General features: G+C 38.2%; 1 protein-coding gene across 1 annotated transcript in view; it reads left to right on the top strand.

The window, feature by feature from the left end:
* Gnat3 (G protein subunit alpha transducin 3) overlaps positions 1–22973 on the top strand; it is a 49968-nt gene that overhangs the window by 13931 nt on the left and 13064 nt on the right. Inside the window, exons 2-5 of the mRNA XM_060373749.1 lie at positions 6802–6844; positions 10270–10411; positions 15281–15438; positions 17888–18016. Of these exons, the coding sequence (XP_060229732.1) occupies positions 6802–6844; positions 10270–10411; positions 15281–15438; positions 17888–18016 (472 nt within the window). The remainder of the gene's footprint in view (positions 1–6801; positions 6845–10269; positions 10412–15280; positions 15439–17887; positions 18017–22973) is intronic.

Raw genomic sequence — 22973 nt, 5'->3', positions numbered from 1 at the left:
TAGGAAGAGAGCGAATTCCCTTACATAGATAGTCTGAAGAAATCTAAATTTCATACTCAGTGATGAACAACCTTTAGAATTGTTGTCTATGGATGGTAAACAAGGATTAATGATGATTACTGGCTTCCTGTTAACAGAATAAATGCTAACACTTTCCTGTCCTTGACTTTTCCCTTGACAAACCCTAGACAGGTACCAGGAATTTGGGTAAAGGTGCGTAGGCATGAATTGCAATCAAGTAGGCTTAGTTGGGAACACAGAATCATGGAACAAATCAAGAATGTGAATGATGGGAATTTCAGACAGTAACTAAAAGCACAACATTTACTTCTTTTCCCCCCTTTATTATGACTTAAAATCAACAGAATTTTGAGAAAATTATACTTTAGAATATGTTTTAAATAAACAAAGTGGAGTGTAATAGATTCACTTGTTGAAGTTTAGAAAAATCATATTGTGGCCAGCTTCATATGGAAAATATAGAAAGCTCTGAACTGTGGAAGAAGCTCTTAATAACTGTGGAAGAAAGATGGAACTCTATGGAAAAAACATGACAAAAAAGCTAGGTAAATCAACATCATGAAGACAAACAAATTGTGGTCTGTATTTTGAAAAGCATCCTGTTACTTTGCCAGCCCAAGGAGGATTCAGGAAATCCTGATGATACCTGATAGGTTAGGGTCAGATAGTAGGGGAAAAGGACTTCCTGTATGGTGGACTATTGGAGAATGATGGGGGCAGGGGGAGAGGGGAAAAAGAAGGAAAGAGGGATAGAGGGAGAGAGGAAGGAAGGGGGACCCGGAGGAGATGAAGGCGAGCCCAACAATCTAGATACAAAATGAATTAATTGTTAAAATAATAATTTTTAAAAAAGGCTGTGGCTGAAGTGGCTTCCGCCAGGATGCTGTAACTGAATGACAGTGTTCGTAAACACTGTGACACAAGAAATCTCAGAACCTCGGTATGGTGAGGAGTGGGCAGAGGGTAGGAAGTCTAACAAGCACGATCCATAAGAAAGCATTCAAAGAACACTAGAGAGCTAGAGAGATATCTACGATGGTTTAGAGAGCCTATTGCTTTTCCAGAGAATCTGAATTCGGTTCTCAGCACCCACGTGAGGTGGCTCACAGTTGCCTGTAGTTCCTACTCCAGAGACTGATGTTCTCTTCTGGAACCATTAGGGGCTTGCCCTTGTGTGTACATACGCACAGACATACATATACAAGCTATCAAAAACATAATAAATGTAAAATCATAAAAAGAGTGGAAGCTACTTTTCTTGCAGGGTCTTAAAACGATGAAAGCGCATTCTGCACAACTGAGACATCTAGCATTCGCTGCAGCGTTCTCCAACTCATTTGTATCTATAATTTAATCTCCAAAAGCTATAACGCTAAAAACAAAATTTGGTAGACAAGGAAACTAGAGCTCATAGTGATAGAACTGAATCGTGTTGCCTAGTAAAAGTCGGGAATGCATGGAAGCTAAATTGAATAGCACAAATAAATAAAATATATTTTTCTAACTCTAAAATCACATGTACAGTGCTTCTTTTCTTTCATCTTTGGGTCCAGGCTATTTGAATGTATGTCATGTAGAGGAGATAGAAAATTTTAACTTTACTTATGGGTAGAATTATTGGGTGGGACAAGTCATTCCTTAAAAAGACTAACTATGATGAGAGGCTGGCACTTTAATCCAAATATCCAGATATTATCTTTCATTTCAATTTAAAATAACTAAGCCCTGAAACCACTTAAATTTTTGCTCTATTATCTCATGCCTGGAAACAAAGTACTATGAAGAGCATTAGCAGGAGACTTGAGAGTTTATTGAAGGTAAATAGAGGTTTTTAGAAGTAAATTCTCCTCTACAGTTCTTATTTCTGTCATGCACAGAACTAACACTATATACAAGGCTGGCTCATTCTAACTTTTCCTCTATTATACAATTATTGGATTTTAATGGCCTAGAAAATTATCATGCGTATCAAGATATGTCAAATTATTTGATCATATCTTGCCTGTTTTGGCCAAATGAGCAATCAAGCCTTGCATGTGTTCAGTAGCGTTCAGTTACAGGTATAACACTTATATTAAAAGATTTTAAATTCTTTTAGTATTTCTGTATAGCAATAGTGTTATTTATTTATATTTTATTATTTACAATTTGTGCATGTTAAAATGCAAGTTAAGTTCAATTTTAATTGTTATTTGAAATATTATTTTCTTCAAAGAAACAGATCTGTATCTTGTGAAAATTCCTTTGGTACTCTTTAGCCCAGAAAATAATGTTAGTTATGACCACGATTTAGAAGGAAGGAACTATTTTAGGGTGTTCTCGGCATATGGGAACATGCTGTCATGTGTATATTTAGCCCTGTAACATGACCTAATCCTACAAGAATGGAGTGGTGATTGTGAACTAAGACCTACAATCAGTGTGAGAGTGGGAATGAACAGTTCATCTCTGAGGAACTTTGAGATGGAGTTTTAAATGATGAAGGAGATTTTTAGATGGGTTGTTTTTTTCTTTAGGAATTATGCCAATATTGCAGTTAACTGTTTAACTCTCTTAGAACACTAAAGTTACTACACAGAGCAAAGAAAATCTTTTTAAGAAATTAAAAATCTTTAAATGCTACTTTCAAAATAATTGCACATCAAATTATGAATTACTAATAAGAAGTTTCATCAAAAGTTATCTGCTAGTTTAACGTAACTAATTATTCTACATCCCTTAGGGACATTCTGAATTACCTAATAAGTTACACAAATAATTGTTATGTACTTACAATTCCTCTCGTCTCAGAAATAGTTTGGGAAATTCCAGCATTTAGTGTTATCAGTGTGATTGCCCTCTGATCTTGACCATTGCCCTCAGTATTCTTGGACTGCACATCAGTGGCTCCAAGCAACTAAAGATCAAAAATGCTTGAGAATTTGCACCTGTAGTTAACATATGGAGATTTTTAGTTCTCATTATCCTTTCAACAATAGAGAATAGCAGTGGCTTGCATCACACTTCCATCATAGTTGATATTGCAAATAATTCTAGCTCTAGTGGGTTAAAGCACAGTAGTGAATGTACATAGGTTCAAGCAAATAAGGCATCCTATTACATAAAAAGACCAGAGCATGTGACAGGTGTTGTGCCTTCAAAGGACTCCTGGAATCAACCTAGTTTGTTATCAGTGAATCTCAAAAGAAAGACCACTCTGAATGAACATTTAGACTATGGCATAACCTACAAGTCACTTTTGTCCCAAAATGTGACCCAGATTTGAGTTTTCTATAACATAGAGAAAATAAAATGGAATATGTTTGTGATTTTTTTTTTAATTTTACCTCACTAATAGTGGTTCTCAAATGATAGCGCATTTCTTTATGATCCAGGACCAACATTCAAGTTTATCTTCTGGTCTCAAAAAGCATGCCACAGCATGCATACACATACAGAATCATATAATTCTGGAATTTTATTTTTGTGTGTGTTGTGATAGAGATGAAACTCGTGGCCTCACATATACCAGACACATACTCTGCCTACAAGCTGTTTCCTGCTCCAATAGACTTATAAATCTGCATAGGGTAGGACTGAAGCTCCTGCTAAAGCCATTGATTTTCTTCTCATATTCCCAAGGCTAGGAGATTTTAAGCCAATATAACTAAATATATGTATTTGATTTGGTGGAGTGAGATTCTGTGTAGCTGTGCCTGCTGATACTTAGTTTCCAATATTTGCTTCTGTTGCTAGTACTTAAAAATACAGGGATGGTTTACACTTTTATGGTAGAATGAATGCCTAGAGACCACTGGCCTTAGTTTTAACAACAGCTCTGTAAAAATAGATATAATATTGATAATAATAACAATAATGTCTATGAAGGTGTACTGGCAAATTACTGCTGATGATTTTTGCATTAATTGACTTTGTCTCTAACTTTAATGACCTGTGGCAGAAAGCACCCTAGCAAAATAATGGATAAGAATCATGGCAGTTTTTCCAAAAGGAAGAATCAGTATATAACCACCTGTTGATGAAGGATTATTTACCACCCTTTATTTTTCTCTAGCCTACATGACAGACAGCTGTTTAGACAACTGCAGAAATCAGATACATTAAGACTTGCCAGGGACAATAAAAACTTTTTGCCATAAGAGTTAAATTTAGATGGGTCTCTATTTGTTCACCCAAGCTCATGAAAACACTTAAAACCATACAGAAATACTTCAAAAAATGTTGTCTCAAATTAGGGACAAAATCTGTTTTTAAATGTGTCTTCCTTTAAAATAAGTTCCACAGTATATTTTGATCATACTGTTTTTATCCCCAAACTCCTTCCAGATCCTCCAAAGCCCCTATCCACTCAGTTTCAGGATCTCTCTCTCTCTCTCTTTCTCTCTTTCTCTCTCTCTATATATATATTCCTTCCCCAACTCAAAAATCAAAACAAAAATAATAAAGCAAAAAAGTATCAAAACATACTACCCTTACCAAATAAATAGATTAGATTGATAGATAAGAGAGAGAGAGAGAGAGAGAGAGAAAGAGAGAGAGAGTGAAAGAGAGAGAGAGTCCATTTTTTTGTTGGTCATTTGCTCTTGGGCATGGGACCTGCACTGGCTTGAGGTTGGTACACTCAGGGACACACCTTTGAAGAAAACTGGTTTTCCTTTTTCTAGTAGGTATCAATTGCAAATTGCTTCTTGGTAGGGGTAGATTAATTTTGAAATATAAGTTCAAGGAAGTATTTCTTTCGTGTGAAATATGTCTTATACTGATGACAAAAAATTAAAGTGATACATGAAAAACTATAAGCAAGCAGCGAAAAAGTAAAGGTCAAGCAGCAAAACTCTATATGGTGGTGTCAGGGTGCTCTAACCCATAAGTAAATTTTAATAAAATTTCTAGATTTGGAGTTATCATTCAAATTAACTTTTGCTTACATTGAAATCATCATACTTCGATAAATCAAGATAACTGTCTGTCGTATACAAATGCTAAGACCAACCTAGATTACGACCCATTATCTCAGCACTTTTTAGTTTTCAGTTCTCAAAAAAAGAAGAAAAGAATAACATCCAGAGAGATATTCACTACATGTCTTCAAAAGCTTCTTATTGACAACCTAAAACAGCCACTAAGTTTTCCCTAAGAGCTATTACTTTCTGTGTTATGAATCATGTATGTTTTGGGTTTCTCTTTATGATGCTTCCAGAGTCCAGCTGATACAATAATCTTTTATAGTGTGAGTCATAAGCTAAAATACATGTTGCAGAAAAAGGTGACTGTAACACCTGTGGTACCACTGCTGATTTCTCATACCCTGACCCTATGACATGAGACATTCCATGTCACCTTCCTATGCATTAGGGCTCCTAGGATCTCTTTACATTCCCATCCCAGCCACCTCCCTCCTCTCCTCCCAGTCCTAGCCTCTCCTCTCATTCCCCAATCTCCTTCCTCCCAGAGAAGGGGAGACACCCAATTGGTACTGATCCACACAGGTATATCAAGTCAAGGCCGGGCTAAGCACATTCTCTCCCACCTGAGAGTGATAAAGCAGCCCAGCCAGGGGAAAGTGACCGAGCAGCAGGGAATGGATTCAGAGAAACCCCCTATTAAGGGACCCACATGATGGCCAAGCTGCACATTTGCTGCATATCTGTAGAGGTTCCAGGTTCATTCCATGCAAGCTCGTTAGTTGGTGGTTCAGTCTCTGTCAGTCCCTGTGAGCCCAGGTTAGATTACTCTATAGGTCTTCTTGTGGTGTCCTTGAACTCTCTGTTTCCCTCTATCTTTCTTCCCACTCTTCCACAGCACTCCCCAGCTCAGCCCATTGCTTGACCTTGGCTCTCTCCATCTGTCTTCATCATCTGCCAGCCGAAGAAGCCAAGGGAACCTCACTCAGAACAGGAATCTCACTCAGAACAAGAAATACAATAGACATGCAAAGTAGATGAATGGAGGGAACTTGCTGGGAGATATGGCTAGAGGATAGTGGAGGTGGGGACCCGGAGAGAGAGAGGAGGAAGGGATGTGAAGACAAGAACTGGGAAAAAGAAGGGAAAGTGGTGGAGGCCAGGTATCATCTCGGGACAAGGGAGTCTGTAGTGGTTATACTACCTGAGAGTCTAAGGCCAGGTGGGACTCCCAGCAGAGGGAAGGAAACACCAACACACACGTAAAACCTTCATCACAAAATGTGTCTTCTCTATAAGAAATATAGGGGCAAAGATGGAACCGAGATTGAGAGAATGGCAAACCATTCGCTGACCCAACTTGAAATCCACCCCACCAGAGAGGGCCAACCACCGTCACTATTAATGATACTCTGCTGTGCTTATAGACAAGTGTCTAGCATAACTGTCTTCTTTACTTAGAGATTTTAAGAATTTCATTCATTTAGATAAAGGAAATCATAGCTATGTGCAAAGGTATGGTAGGCTTCTAAGGAGAAAAGCATGTTTTAAGCAGGATAGATTTCTGTTTGAACAGTTCTAGAAATAAAGTTACTTATGGTTTTCTTCTATTGTCATTTATTCAAATAGAGATATAAGGTGTCATCCTAGGAGGCCAAGAGCTATTTAGATTCTGAAATTGTGGAATATATCATTGGGTTGCAAACCCAGGAGATATAAACATGTCAAATCATGTTTAAATGTAAAACATAATTTCCTCCGTTAGTACACATTCTTTCCTTTAGAAGTTACACAAAATTTATACCTGATAAAATAGGTCTTAATATTCATACCAATTTGATGTAAAGGTTAATAACATTTGTTTCATTTGTTTCAGGAGCAGGCGAATCTGGGAAAAGTACTATTGTTAAACAAATGAAGTAGGTACAGAACTCTTTCAAATGTTTGATATTCGATATTCATCTATGCACTGAGCAATTCTGTTTTAATTATTTATGTTAGCGTTTTATTATAATATAATTACATCATTTCTTTTCTTTTCTTTTCTCCCTACAATTTCTCCCACATACCCCTTCTTGGTCTTTTCCATATCCATTGTCTTTATTTTCATTAATTTTTGTTATATATTTATGAGTAAGTACTATATTCTCATAAAGTTTCACCAGCATGACTGACAAATCGTGAGATGAAATAAGGCTACACTAATAAACATGTTAACATGGACAGAGTAAGCCCAGGAGAGTTCAACCCTACATGGAGAACTGCAAGCAAGCAAGTAATGCTTTCAGCTAGAGAAATAGTCTTCCATAACCAATTGGTTGTCCAATACCAAATGGTCAGCCCTGGGCACATACAGATAAGTAAGACACATCAAACACACTGAAGTTATCCTAAAAGAAATGGCATGTGAGACACTTTTCAAATTCGGGTAACCTCTTCAGGATTTGTGAGTAGTAACAGAGCTATTTTGAGTGTGGAAACATTCCATCCATTGTTCAACAATAACTGTAATTTCTGTTCTTCTTTTGAAGCATCAATGCTAGAAGATATGTTTTAATTGAATCAATCCTCAAATGATCTAGCTCTTTAACACTGTGGGTATAAGCCATAAATATTTCAATTATGTCAATCAAGGATCCATTTGAAATTTGGAAGAAATTGGCCTTTTATCTATACAGATGTGAAATCTTTGTTTATTAATGTCACTGCAATAAATACTTATGTGTTTTTACATTGTTTTTTATTATTTATTCTTTATATTGGAGTAACTATCTAATTTCTTAATGAAGAAATATTAAATACAATTTCCATGAATGAAAACTGCAATAAAAATGAATAAAATGAGGCTAGATGGTCAGTGATGAAATTCTCTGGTTAATCCAAAGCCACCAATGTCATGTAATTTGCTTAAGCTCATTATTTCTGCTCTTCCTTGTCATTTTCACCCTGATATGACTTTTTATACACAGATGTGGCTATGAACTTTTACACAGCATAAAATATGTTAAAAAGATAATTCTTTCTATAATTTGGTGCTTCTTATTAAAAATTTTACCATGATGAAAAGGTTTCCTGGCTATGATCTCTGAGTGTGAGTTTAATAGCCATTTGAAGATATAAACTACAGATTTATGTAACATGGCTGGTGGCTACGGTGTGCAGTAGCTGCTATATAAACTGGACTTTCACTATGGCTCTACTGGGAAAAGAGACAGGTGTGGCTCATTCATTTCTTTCACTATATAATGAAAAACTAAAATGCCCGATAAAATCTTCTTAGTTTGAAGTAAGCTGGAAATCAACTTATAGCTAGAGAACTCTTTCTACATGAAATAAAATTAAGCAGTTTGCTTCAGTCATGTTTCCTCACAGTCTTGTAAGAGTCATCTGAACTTGTTTTACCAAAGGAACCCAGATGCCCCGAATTTATTCATAATTACCATTTCAATTTAACAATTAAAATAATTTTCTCTTTTAATTATGGATAGAAGGCTGGGATTTATTCAACAATCATTCTTTGATTATTTGTAAGTAGGCTGTTCTTCTATTTTATGGTCTTTGTTGTTTGCTCAATGCTTGTTTGTATTTTTTTTTTTTTTTGCTTATTCAAGTGATTTAATTAATACAGCATGATAGGCATGACCCTGTTAAAGGTAAAAATGAGCAATTGTTGAAAATCAAATGTAAAGGAATAGATGAAAACAATATAGATACACTTAAGTCCTCCCAGAGCCTGGTCCTTCCATTTGGTGGTCTTAGGTTCTTCAAAGGTGTTGAAGAGATGTTTGTGCTCTGTTTGCCCCTTAAGCTGGCACTTCCATGTGTATAGACACAACATGAATCTTGAGAAAACTGACACTCAAAAACAACACAAAGCACTTTAAAAACAACGCAAAATAAACCAAAAAAAAAAAAAAAAGACAGAAAGAAACAAAAATGTATCACACAGTGAAGGCACAAAGGACCACAATTAGCACCAGCACAGAGTTTCACTTTAATGAGAAAGTCTATTTTAAGCTATTGTTCTTAAACCCTCAGTCAAACTTTGACTAATGAGTGATTGAGTGGAAGGAAGAGAGGAGCATAGCCAACCTACCGTCCAGAGACCCGGGAGCACGTACACACATGGAGAAATGACAAGGGTTCCAAGAGAAAGCAATTACCTAAATTAAAAAAAAATTAAAAAATAGAAAAAGAATGCCTTTGTTAATGCTGTAAATAGAAAGCAGACACTCCTACTTCCAAGTATTTCTTAAGTGATAGGAAAAACCAGGGTGTTCTGTTAAATGACTTCATATCCTCTAGAAATCAGTAGGAGAAAACAAGAAACAGGACAGGAGTTTAGCATAGAGGGCCTCTGAAAGACTCTACCTAACAGTGTATCAAAGCAGATGCTGAGACTCATAACCAAACCTTGGGCAGAGTGCAGGGAATCATTTGAGAAAAAGAGGAGTTATTATGACCTGGAGTGGACAGGAGCTCCACAAGGAGAGGAACAAAACCAAGAAATCCGAGCAAAAGGATCTTTTCTGAGACTGATACTCCAACCAAGGACTATACATGGATATAACTTCAAACCCCTGCTCAGATGTAGCCCATGGCAGCTCAGTATCCAAGCAGGTACCCTAGTAAGGGGAATAAGAACTGTCTCTGACATGAACTCACTGGCAGGCTCTTTGACCCCCCTCCTCCCCGAGGGAGGAACAGCCTTTCTAGGCCACAAAGGAGGACATTGCAGCCAGTCCTGAAGATACCTGATAAGCTAGGGTCAGATGGAAGGGGAGGAGGACCTCCCCTATCAGTGGACTTAGAGAGGGACAGGGAGGAAATGAGAGAAGGAGGGTGGGTTGGGAGGGAATGAGGGTGGGGGCTACAGCTGGGATACAAAGTAAATAAACTGTAATTAATATAAAAAAATAAAAATTTAATTTGAATAAAAAGAAAAGAAAAAGAAATGATTGTAAACAGTGTAAACACCACACGACGATTCAGGCCTAGATGCTCATTTCTGGCCTGGAAGTCAGGGAATTTTCTTCTTGGAAAAGGAATCTCTGTTCTAAATAAAATGCTGTGACTTATCTATTTGAAAAAGTATTTGACGTAGCCTAGACAAAGGGCTAAATTCTTCTTTTACGTACCATGTGTTCCTCCCACAGCCACAATAGAATACAATGAATAGACATTCAAAGAGGTTAAATCGTCCAGACTCAGTATGTACGCATGATCACAACCCTTTCTTTTTTTTAAGCTAAATACACAATGCTTTTATTTAAGCAATATAATGTCAATGGTCATTTGTGCTACAAAAGTTCAATTCACAAAAGTTTTTCATGTTTGATTGTAGGATCATCCATAAGAATGGTTACAGTAAACAAGAATGCATGGAGTTTAAAGCAGTGATTTATAGTAACACCTTGCAGTCCATCCTAGCCATTGTGAAAGCTATGACTACACTTGGAATTGATTATGTCAATCCCAGAAGTCCAGTAAGTATGCCCATGTGATAATTTCATGACCTCTGTGGAATTTGGACTAGAACATTCATAGGATTATATTTGTTGTCCTATTCTGTATTTAAGAACATAATATAATAATTTTGCAAATATTAACTACCCTCAACCTAAGTCTTATTTTTCTCTAAATGAATCCTCTATTTTCTACTGTGCATTATAATTTTTTAAACAGTAACTGTTTTCTAGGAATTAAATGTAATATTAAATATGACATCAAAAGAAAGCAGCAGAGCTGCACTCAGGTTGGTAATATAGCATTTAAGTGATGTTTTCTGTATTAATTAACAACTATCTCACACATTATCATGAATTAAAAATCTGCTTACTGTGTTACCTTCAGAGTAGTACTTGGAATAAAAGTTACAGATTACTAAGACCCTGTGTTGCTTTAGAATTAGCATATTATTTTGCTTTGCCCCTTCCACAATATTTTAGCAATATATATTATCAAAGTATACAAATGAATGATACACCAAAACCTTTGTCCACGTATATGGCCATGTACACTAAAAGTTAAATAACGTAAGGAGAAGACAGGCACTGTAATAAATGTTGTAAACAACAAGAAATAGGGGACAGGGGTAGCTTGAGAGTGTTCAGAGAATACAAAGGTGGAGAAAGGTTCTTTAAGAAGAGATTTTTGAGTTCATGTCAGAAATAGTTCCTGTTCCCCTTACTAGGGAAACCCACTTGGATACTGAGCTACCATGGGCTACATCTGAGCAGGAGTTCTAGGTTATATCCATACATGGTTCTTGGTTGGAGAAACAGTCTCACAAAGGACCCCTGTGCCCTGATATATTCTGTCCTTTTGGAGCTTCTGTCCTCCCATGGTCATACTAACTCTCCCCTATGATTCTCCAGGGAATCATATGTTTCCCTGCACTCTACTGAAGGTTTATTTATCAGTCTCAGCATCTGCTTTGATATGCTGCTAGGTAGAGTCTTTCAGAGGCCCTCTGCAGTAGGCTCCTGTCCTGTTTCTTGTTTTTTCCTACTTCCCATGTCCATTCCATTTGTCTTTGAAGAACAGCCTTGCTAGGCCACAGAGGAGGACATTGCAGCTAGTCCTGAAGATACCTGATAAGCTAGGGTCAGATGGAAGGGGAGGAGGACCTCCCCTAGCAGTGGACTTGGAAAGGGACAGGTTGGAGATGAAGGAGGGAGGGTGGGATTGGGAGGGAATGAGGGAGGGGGCTACAGCTGAGATACAAAGTAAATAACCTGTGATTCATATTAAAAATAGAAATTAATAAAAAAAAGAGATTTTGACCACCAAACAGAGAGCATGCATGGGATGGACCTAGGCCCTAAGCACATATGCAACAGTTGTACAGCCACCCTCTGCATGTATGCAACAGTTGCATAACTTGGTCTTTATGTGGGACTCCTAACAGCAGGAGCAGGGGCTGTCTCTGACTCTGTTGCTGCCTTTGGATCCCTTTCTCCTAACTGGGCTGCCTTGTCTACCCACAATAGAAGATGCAGCTAGTCCTACTAAAACTCGACATGCCTCAGTGGGCTGATATCCACGGTAGACTCCCATTTTTTTAGCATAAGGGAAGGAATGGAGGATGGGGGGCAGGGGAGTGAGAGACTGGGAGGAAGGGATGGAAGGGAAGCTGCAAATGACATGTAAAGCAAATAAATCAATTCGTAAAGAGAGAGAGAGAGAGAAGAAAAGAAAGAAGGTATTACAGTCAGAGGGATAGTGGACAAATCACAAGAACATGGCCCATAGAATCAACTGAGGACTCACAGAGATCAGGGAGGCTATAGGGGTCCGACTCGGTCTTCTGCATATATCTTATGACTGAGAAGCTTGGTTTTCATGTAGGAATCCTAATCCTAACCAGGGGGGAAGTAGGTGCTGTTTCTGACTCTTCTGCCTACTTGTGGAACCCTTTTCCTCCTTGATATGACTTTATGGTGTGAGCCTCATCTCACTGTAGTGCATTATACCATGTCTAGTTGATGTTCTGGGAGGTCTGATTTTTTTCTGAGGGGAAATAGAAGAGTGGATCTGGGGTAAAGAGGAAGGGGAAAGAGAATGAGATAAAAAGGAGAAAAATTGTGATCAGATGTCATATATGAGAGAATAAAAAATAAGAATAAAATAGAGATAGATAGATAGATAGATAGATAGATAGATAGATAGATAGATAGATAGATAGATAGATAGATAGACAAGTGTGTGGTTTGGTAAACACTTTTTCATAAAATCAGATGCACACAGCCACCCTCAAGATGGGTTTGGAGAGTTGCAGAGTAGCCAGAGTCCAGTACTTGAGGCTTGAGGAACAGGTGGAGAAAGAAACAGAGAGAAAGAACAGAGAGAAAGACACAGATCAAACATGGAAAGCTTTGTGAGTCATAGTAAATATCAAGGGTTTTGAGTCTGGAGAGAATTCCTGGAAAGCGTATTAGTTTGGTTTATAAAGGACTGCTGAGAAAGGAAGTGATTTGTTAATTTAGGAATGGACCCGGGAAAAGCTGCCTCCTCGCACTTTTTGTCCCAAAGACATGTTAGCAGTAGAAGAATGAGCCTACCAAATCATCAGCCCTGAAAATATACTGATGAGTAATATTACACAGACAGAGAAGACTGGATTTAGAAATAGATATACATATATATGCATGTAAGAACAATTAATGAGAGAAATGGCCTTGAATGTGAAAGCTAGCAACGACTGGGCTATGGGGAGGTTAGGAAAGGGGGAAATTATTCAGTTACATTATAATCTCAAAATTAAATTTAATGAAAAGTTAAGTAAAAGAATCATATTTCACTGGATTTGTAGTTCTCTGGGTAATAGGAAGGATGAGTTTTAGAATCAGTCCCTCATTAATGCTAGAAAATGAGAAAATAAGTCTTGCATTTTGGCTATTTAACAATCAGTGGGTCATCTGATCATCCTGCTTTTAATAATAAAACCTAATCAGAAAGCTGAAAAGTTTCCTTTTGGTTTTTAACGTTCTGTAATGATAAAAGACATGCTATTACCATCTTAAGCAAAGAAAAGACTTTTAACAAAGCAGCAGAAAAAACCTGCAGTTGGTTGACTATGAATGAATGACATCAGCAAGCGCTGAGTTCGTCCTGGACAGACTTCACTCTGGCAGCCTCACACTATATGGATTCTGCTAGCATTTAGCTCCAGTTTCAGAGCTTGATTTTTTTGTTTTAATTAATTTAATTTAATTTATTTATTCATTTATTATTTATTTATTACCATTTATTCACTTTGTATCCCCGCTGTAGCCCCCTCCATTGCCTCCTCCTAGTCCCACCCACACTCCTTCTTCTTCCTCTATGCCCTTTCTCTAGTCCCCTGCTGGGGGAGGACCTGCTCCCTTTCTATCTGATCCTAGCCTATCAGGTCTCATGGACAGAAACTCCACAAGGAGAACAGAGTCAAAAAACCTGGGCCCACAGGGGCCTGCAGAGGCTGATACTCCAACCAAGGACCATGCGTGGAGAGAATATAGACCTCTGCTCAGAGGAAGTCCACAGAGGGGTCCCTAATAAGGGGGGCAGGAACTTTCTCTGACATGAACTCAGTGGCCTGCTCTTTGATCACCTCTTTGCTGTGTCAAAAAGAGCTTTGAGAGAGCTACACTGTACATGTGTAAATGAATACATTGAAGTGTGTGCTTATTGTGAGGATATGTGTGTGCTATGTTGCTAGAATGATATTCACCAGCATATCATTATAGCAGGCAGAACCTGAGCTTTGGATACTGGCACTGAGGATCTGAACCCAGATTTCTTTGTTTTCCTAACCAATTGCCATAATCTATTTAACTACTCTATGACTCAGATTCCTTACTTATAATCTTCGCAGAGACTCATACTCCAAACAAGTACAAGGCATGGAGATAACCTAGAACCCCTGCACAGATGTAGCCCATGGCAGTTTAGTGTCCAAGTGGGTTACATAGTAATGGGAAGAGGGACTGCCTCTGACATAATCTGATTGGCCTGCTCTTTGATCACCTCCCCCTGAGGGGGAAGCAGCATTACCAGGCCACAGAAGATGACAATGCAGCCACTCCTGATGAGACCTGATAGACTAGGATATCAGAAGGAAGGAGAGGGGAACCTCCCCCATCAGTGGACTTGGGGAGGGGCATGTGTGAAGAAGGGAGAGGGAGGGTGGGATCGGGAGAGGAGGAGGGAGGAGCTTACAGGGGGATACAAAGTGAATAAAGTGTAATTAATAAAAATAAAAAAGTCTTGATTGCTAGTATAAATCGTGGCTTACTATAGATTGTTTAAATTGAGTTTGTTTAGTAAGCTTCTATCCTCCCTCACCACTTTCCAGGTCTTACTATGGAGGACACGATAGTTTGTTGTTTTTTCTTAGCTGCTTCGCATGTCTGCCCTATAGCACTTTACTACAAAGGCGCACAATTGATACCACCTAGAGACTGTCAACACCTCTGTGTGGCTACCCATGTGTAATCGCTTGCCAAAATGATGAAAAGAAATATGTTATGATAAATAACAGTTTACAACAAACTCATTTTTCTTTTACTCGAACATTTTAGCCCAGGAGACAATGGACTCGACCAAAGCACCATTACCCTTTTAACAACATGGTGAGAAGCCAATGACTTAAAGCAATCGTTCAAATTTTTCCATATAGTATTTTACAATTTTTCTATATAAATTTTAGTTTTATTGTTCTCAATAGGTTTTGAAAAAAACACATGTTCAGTGAAATTATTGGCAAAAGGAATTGAGTAAAAGTGTTTTAGGATGCTCTGTTTAAAACAGTCTCTGAACCTAAACGGCATGCTTTTGTTCTTGTTTCTGTTCGTGCAAAAATGTTACTCCAGGAAGACCAACAACAGCTTCAGTCAATGGCAAACACACTAGAAGATGGTGACATGACACGTGAGCTGGCTGAAATAATTAAACGGCTGTGGGGAGATCCAGGAATCCAAGCCTGCTTTGAAAGGGCATCCGAATACCAGCTCAATGACTCAGCAGCTTAGTAAGTGATTTTTCTGGATAGGGACTGCGGATGACACATAAGTTTATAATCTGGCATGTTGTGCATATAAGTATAACTGTCAGTCTGGAGCTAGGGTCCTGCTTCTTCCCCTAGAAGCTTCCAGGTGCTGGTCCCAGTGGAACCAAGCTAAGCCCGGAGGGTGGGTGGGTTTATAGTATCCTTGTCCAGCAGTGAATTCCCTGAGGGGAAAGCCCTCTCCAATACAGCTCTTTCAGTGTTACACCCCTTTTAGGAACACAACAATTCCGGTGATACATCTCTCTGTTTTGGAGGGTGGGGGTGGATAAGGGCTTTATAAACCTTGGGAAACGGGTAGGGATTTGGGGGGAGAGAACCTCATTGCCTGGGGCTGCAGGTGGTAGGAATCTTTCATTTGCATGGAGAAGAATTCCAGGTGCTACAATGGTGGGGAGTTGTAGGACTGTGTGCATCAGGCATGCAGGCACAGAACAGGGAGAGAGCGATCCTTACTCCTGCTACTCTCAAGATTGAGATTTTCCAGGTTGCTACAACTCAACCTCATTCTAGCTCCAGGCGGATTTCCCTCGTCCAACAGTCCACTTGCCCTCCACACAAGTGAGGGAAAAGGCCCCTGTTTGGGTTGTAGACTACAGGCTTGGACATCCAAACACCATATTAAAATCAGCACTTATTAAAATCAGCTTATTAAAATCAGCACTTTAGATGAAAATCAGTTTGTGAATGCCTCCTTTTACCTGAATGATTTACAAATGCAAAGAAAAAATGCTTTAAATCTATCTTTACTAAAGCTTTCATTAAATGAATTTTATTTCTATTTTTGTAAGTATGTTTTTCATTCTTTTTCTTGGGCATGAAATGACTGACATATAATGCACATATAGGATTTCCTCAATAGCAAATTTACAATGTTCCAAGTAGTAGTAAAAATAAACTAAAAATGTAAAATCTGCCAATACTTCTTCTGATGGCTTTATTTCTAAAGTCATCACCCCTTTAAAGGCAGTCTTTATAACCATAATCATACATTTTTACATTCTATCATTTCTGAGACACAATTTTAATTTTCTTCTTGAGCAAAATCCCTTTGGGTATACTTGCACTTTCCAAAATAAAGAGGCTAAAAAGCTACTTAATCTATTTTTAATGGTAAAACACCTTTGTTTTAGTGTCATGGTGTTAGATCAGTCATTTTCAACATTCCTAAAACTGTCACACTTTAATACAGTTCCTTACGTTGTGGTAACCACCAACCATAGCATTATTTAGCTACTACTTCATAACTGGAATTTACTATGTATGTAATAAATTGTGATGTAACGTAAGTATCTGATAGGCAGAATATCTGATAGGCAAACCTGTGAAAATGTCATTCAATCCCCACAGGGGTTGTGACCCTCTCATTGAAACCTGCAGTGTTAGATGCTAATGTATAAGAATCTTTACACTTAATCTCTGAACATATTTAACTTTATAAGCAATCACTGACATTCAGTGGGTCCCTACCCCAAAGAAGGAAACCAAAGATTAGCCCTCTTTTAAAATCTGTATGCAGGCATGTTCAATATTGTATTTAAATTTCCACAGAAATGGCCATATTGCTAAGCAATGAAATGCTCAGTGTAGAACACAACAGTAGAAATGAAAGAAAATACTGTTTTAATTTTTAGATCTTGCTGGAAAGGATGAAGATGCCTTCGTCTAACAGACTCAGAGCACAGTTCATCAAGCTTACGCCTATCCATTAACAAGCTTTAGACACTGTGATCAATAAAACAAAGAGCAAATACACAAAAGGAACAAACAAGCAAATACTTTGCCCTAGTGAGAGTAGGATGTCTGCAGTACTTAGATGGCTATCCTGTGGGCCCATAGGCAATACTTGGAATCTTTCATTGAGACATGTGGATTTCATCATGACCCTCAATGGAAATGACTGTGCTTTAACCTTATGAGCTGTGCAAAAATACCCAAATAATTAATAACAAGAAAACAATTCAAATTATTATTCAAGCCAACCACTCTCTTAAAGCATAGAGTGAGTATCCCAGAACAGGGTGTTTGTAGAGCTTGTGGTCACTGTTGTTACCAGCATCCCAAGGCAACCTAAAACACAGAAAAACATCTCTACAGCATGAAGGAAGAGCCTTTCGTCAGTCTGTCTACGTGATAGGGAATCTGTCCTTCAGACTTCATAGGACACACACTAAAGCAGCTTTGAGGCATTGTTAGAGAAGAGTTCGCCAGGAGCTAATTGCGGACTCGCACTCGGCAATGGCGGCATCCCAGCTGCCAAGTCCTGCCGTTCTGATCAGCAGCTTGAAGAGCAACAAATGCAGTGATTTCTAGTGTGCTTTAAACTCCAAAAATACATTTGTACTGAATTGCGGCATATTACGATGTGAAGTAAAAAATACGAATATATCCTATTTTATTTTGCTTCTATTAGCTACCTTAATGACTTGGATAGAATCACGGCCCCTGGGTACGTGCCAAATGAGCAAGACGTCCTACATTCCCGTGTGAAGACGACTGGTATCATTGAAACTCAGTTCTCCTTTAAAGACTTGAACTTCAGGTATGAACAAACCTGTCCTCTAAGTGTGGGTGGAGCATGCTTTCAGCTCAATATTTCATCTGGGAGTAACATTGCAACCCATAGTCAAGAGCAGTGACTTTGAACTGCTAGCCATCCTTAAATGCCATTCCCCCACCCTTCATTCCTGCCCTCCTCCATCTCATTCTGGCCCTGCCCTCCTTCCAGGCTGCATTTCTCCAACTCGTGGTTTACAGAGTCTGTTGCCTAATGCTTAAAAACGACATTTTTACTTTGACATGTTTTTTTTTAAGAAAATGTATTTAAATAGCCTTGTAGCAACAGGTGTCGTGGATACTATTTTGTTTACCCTCTTCTCTATTTGCTTGAATTATTCCTTATATCTACTTTAGCTTAAAATGCAAATAATTAAAATACTGTTATTTGAATGTGGTGCTATTTAAAAGAATCAGAAGACACATTTTGTCATCCTGTTTTTTTTTTCATATGGAAATGTGTCTTCTATATTTTTTTTGCAATAGCATTGAATTCAGTTTCAAGTAAATGCTTGAAACTGACCTATCAAATTGCTCTTTGGATATATTAAGAAATGTAAATCATGATGCAATGTTCGTTAGCATCTCTTGGTTCTCAACAGCTTTCACATTTTCTCTTAGGTCAATATGTTTTTTTTCATATTTATACAAAGCTTCACACTATTTTTATGGATTTGGGGTTGAGAAGGAATATTAATAATACCAGGTTACAACTAAATATGATAGCAAGGGAAATTGCTAACCTGTATAATAAATGAGGTCAGTTGTGTCTGCAATAATGGAAATGTATTCAAAGAATTTTTGAAAAAGTGAAGAATAACTGACATGAATTATTTATAGTCTTTTCTGAGGAAATAAAGTAAGTGAGCACTATTTATCCATTATCCTGCACTCAGTTTAAGCAGAGTAAACATTCTGAAATGCTGTAAAGTGTCAAAATTGGTTACTATGAGCTAGCTAATTAGAATAGCTATTATACAGAATATTTCAAGTGATCTATAAGCAATATCTTCCAAATTCAAACTAAATTTCAGGCCTACAAAAAGTTGATTTTCTGGAATACTGGTCAAATATCTAAGCAGGGCAAAGGGACACAGAGGATGGAGCCAAGTCTCGCTTAGCAAACTCAGTCAGATTTTCCTCAGTCCTTGCTCAGCCTTATTGCAGCCAGATGACCTTTGTCCCAGTTTCTGGAGTTTTCTTTAGGGTGCCAAGTCCACAGCTGCTCCCTGTCTACCTCTGCCTTGCCAGCCTCTTTTCACACACTTCCTTTTCTGTCTTGCTGTCTTTCTTCTCTTCTAATTCCTTTGGCACAGACTGGAACTTGAGGCGAGGAAGGCCAAATATCCCCTCCTTGGTTCTCCAGAAAACGGCAGCAGGAGCTGTGGATCTCTTAGCTAGCACACCAGCCATAAAGGTTGGATCAAGTTAAGAGATCGATCAGAGTTAAGCTAAGCGTGTTGACAATGCCTGTCTACATAAGCCAATGGAATTTTCTCAGCCCCAGTATATCTGAGTCATCCAGCAATTTTGGTGATTAATGCCACCTGTCGGACATCACGAAGTTCTCAGTCCTGTCACTCCCTGGCCACCCTGACCTTAGGAGTCCACTCATAAAATAGCTGGTTTTCTGGTTCTAAGATTCCAGGCATTAAGACCCTCTCACTTGCTATCTTTTTTACTTAAAGTGTTTTGCTTCTTTTTATCATAAAGATTCCAAATAAAATGACCATCTATAGATAGTTGTATTATCTATAACTACTAAATAAATACGTTTATTTAGTAGTAAATAAATGGAAAGTCACAACCTTGACCTTTTATCTGCTTACTATCTATAACTAGTTATCTCGTTACTACAGGCAACAGTGTTTTCCCACATGTTTAGGAAAGGGATTTCCAATATAATAATGTGGGTGAAGAATGGAGGATAAACGCTAATTTGTAGTTATTGATGGTGATGGTTTTTCTGGTATAAATACATCCACTCTGCCAGGTCCAAGCTACTAGTATTATATGACAAATGCAAAGTTGATGGAAATTTAGATAAACAGCTGCCTCCACCATATGGGAGTCATACCCTTTTTTCATAATAATACAGCAAACTACTTTCCTCTTTTCCTTACCAGTCTATGATTGCCCTACTTCCTTTTCATTTCCCCTTTTTTTGTTTCCGTTTCTCCTTCATGAACCCTCAACCTTAGAAAGTCAGGAACCACATGTGATTATGATCTACCACCACTGCTTACCAGAATGGTAAGCAAGAGGAAGTAAATGGTCAGCTTTAGTTGAATGTGCAAATATATCACATGCATGCCATGTGTACAAAATTACTGCATGTGGCATGATAATCTGAGCGATGCTATAATTATATATGATAAAGAATCAAGAAATGGAAGTTGGGGAAAAATCTTCAAATGGCTTATAAAGAAATGTTGAAGTTGTCATTAAATGGTATAGTTTCTTGTTTATCAAAGTGTATTTTTTTAATCAGTAAACTTATTTTATTTTTTGTTTTTTTATTGTTTATTATTATTAGTTACATTTTATTAACTCTGTATCCTAGCTATATCCCGCTCCCTTATTCCCTCCCAATCCCACCATCCCTCCCTCAGCTTCTCCCTACCCCTTTCCTAGTCCACAGATTGGGGAGGACCTCCTCCCCTTTGATCTGGACTCATAACCAAACCTTCGGCAGAAGGGGAATTAGTATGACGGGGAAAGGATAGGAGCCCCACAAGGACCAAATATATCTGGGCACAGGGTTTTTTTTTTTTTTTTAAACTGTTGCTCCAACCAAGGACCATGTATGGATATAACCTAGAACCTTTGCTCGGACGAAGCTTGTGGTAGCTCAATAACCAATTGGTTTCCCATAGTAAGGGGAACAAGGACTATCTCTGACAGGAACTCAATGGCAGGCTCTTTGACCTCCCCACCCCCCAAGGGAGGAGCAATCCTGCTAGGTCACAGAGGAGGACTTTGCAGCCAGCCCTGAAGATACCTGACAAAAGTGTATTTTTATTGGAGCCTACCACAGAAGGCCTCTGAAAGACTACCCAGCAGTGTATCAAAGCAGATGCTGAGACTCATAACCAAACTTTGGGCAGAGTGCAGGGAATCTTATGAAAGCAGGAGGAGATAGAAAGACCTGGAGGGGACAGGAGCTCCACAAAAAGACCAATTGAACCAAAAAATCTGGGCCCAAGGGTCTTTTCTGAGACTGATACTCCAAACAAGGACCATGTATCTGGATAACCAAAAACCCCTGTACAGATGTAGCCCATGGCAGCTCAGTCTCCAAGAAGGTTCCCTCCTGATGGGAACAGGTGGTGCCTCTGACAGGAACTCAATGGCTGGCTCTTTGATCACCTCCCTCTGAGGGGGAAGCTTACCAGGCCACAGAAGAGGACAATGCAGCTAGTCTTTATGAGAGCTGATAGGCTAGGGTCAGATGGAAGGGGGAGGAGGACTTCACTTATAAGTGGAACAGGCTAGGGGCATGGGAGGAGAAATGGGGGGGAGGGTAGAATTGGGAGAAGATAAGGGAGGGAGCTACAGCTGGGATACAAAGTGAACAAATTATAATAAAAAATAATGTATAAAAACAAGAAAAAAAGTTTATTTTTTACATGATATCAATGCTAGCTCTAAGAATGTATGGAAAGCATTCTTTTCTTAGAGAGTAAATAATGTATGAAATTGCTAGTCTTTCATAAGCCCTTTCAGAGAAAAATGATAGGTGAGAAAACAAATCACAGCTTGTTGGAGAGATAACAAGAAAGCTAAATATTTGAAGAATTGTAAAGTCTGTTCATATCAATTGATATATAATAAACATTTAATAATTTTTTTATAATATGTTTTTATTATTATTATAGTTTATTACCATTTATTCAATTTGTGTCCTGGCTGTGGCCCCCTCTCTCATCTCCCCCCAATCCTACCCTCTCTCCTTCTTCCCTTCTCTATGCCCTTCCCCTAGTTCACTAATAGGGGAGGTCCTCCTCCCCTTCTATTTAACCCTAGCCAGATCTTGAGGAAGCACTATTCCTAGTTGTCTGAGAAAGTGCCCGATTGATTTCCAGAGTGGTTGTACAAGTTTACATTCCCACCAGCAGTGGAGGAGGGTTCCCCTTTCTCCACAGCCTCTCCAGCATGTGTGTCACTCAAGTTTTTCATCTTGGCCATTCTATCAGGTCTCATCATTTAATAAATTCTGAAAGTTTAACCATCTTTCAAGTATTGAATAGAATAATCCAAATATTTAGGCTTCTGTGGTACATATAAAGTTCTGCATTTCAAAATTGAATATAAAAGTAATCTAACTTTACTTTAGCAGTTGCCCAGGTGTTAAAATATATTGCATTAGCATTGATTTGTATTCACATAGCACAAATCATCCTAGAACTATTTAAAACTAAAATGTTAATTTACATATTAAAATAGAGAACTCTAGAATTTTAAATAGGACTACAAAAATGAAAAGCTCTCTATGCCAAAGTAAAGGATCATTTCCATGCATCATCTAATTTAATGGAAATCAGCCTAGAGTTCTTATCAAGCCAGAGTGCCAACTGTCAAGCTGATAAAACAGCTTATCTTAAGAGGTCTTATTAAAGCAATCTTCTAAAGGACGATCTGACCAATGATGTTTACAGATGTTCGAGTTGCTACAACATTGGGGAAACAGAAAGCAAGTCTAAGCCCTTCTGCTGTGGAGCAATTCCCCAGACCTGTGTGATTTAAGAATAAGTCTAATACAAGTTATCAATTGTGGAAAAGTCACTTTCTCCTTAAATGTTCCACAATTAAAATATAGACTTGAAAACACTGCATAGGAGCCAGGAAGGCTGGAAACTATTTCAACATAGAGCTTAAAATTTATAAATTTAGCAAAACTGCTTTCATGAATGTTTGAGCAGATCTGTGATTTGGGGGGGAAA

The sequence above is a fragment of the Meriones unguiculatus genome, chromosome 21, assembly GCF_030254825.1.
Source record: "Meriones unguiculatus strain TT.TT164.6M chromosome 21, Bangor_MerUng_6.1, whole genome shotgun sequence".
Lineage (NCBI taxonomy): Eukaryota > Metazoa > Chordata > Mammalia > Rodentia > Muridae > Meriones > Meriones unguiculatus.
This window is presented reverse-complemented; position numbering and strand designations above follow the sequence as displayed.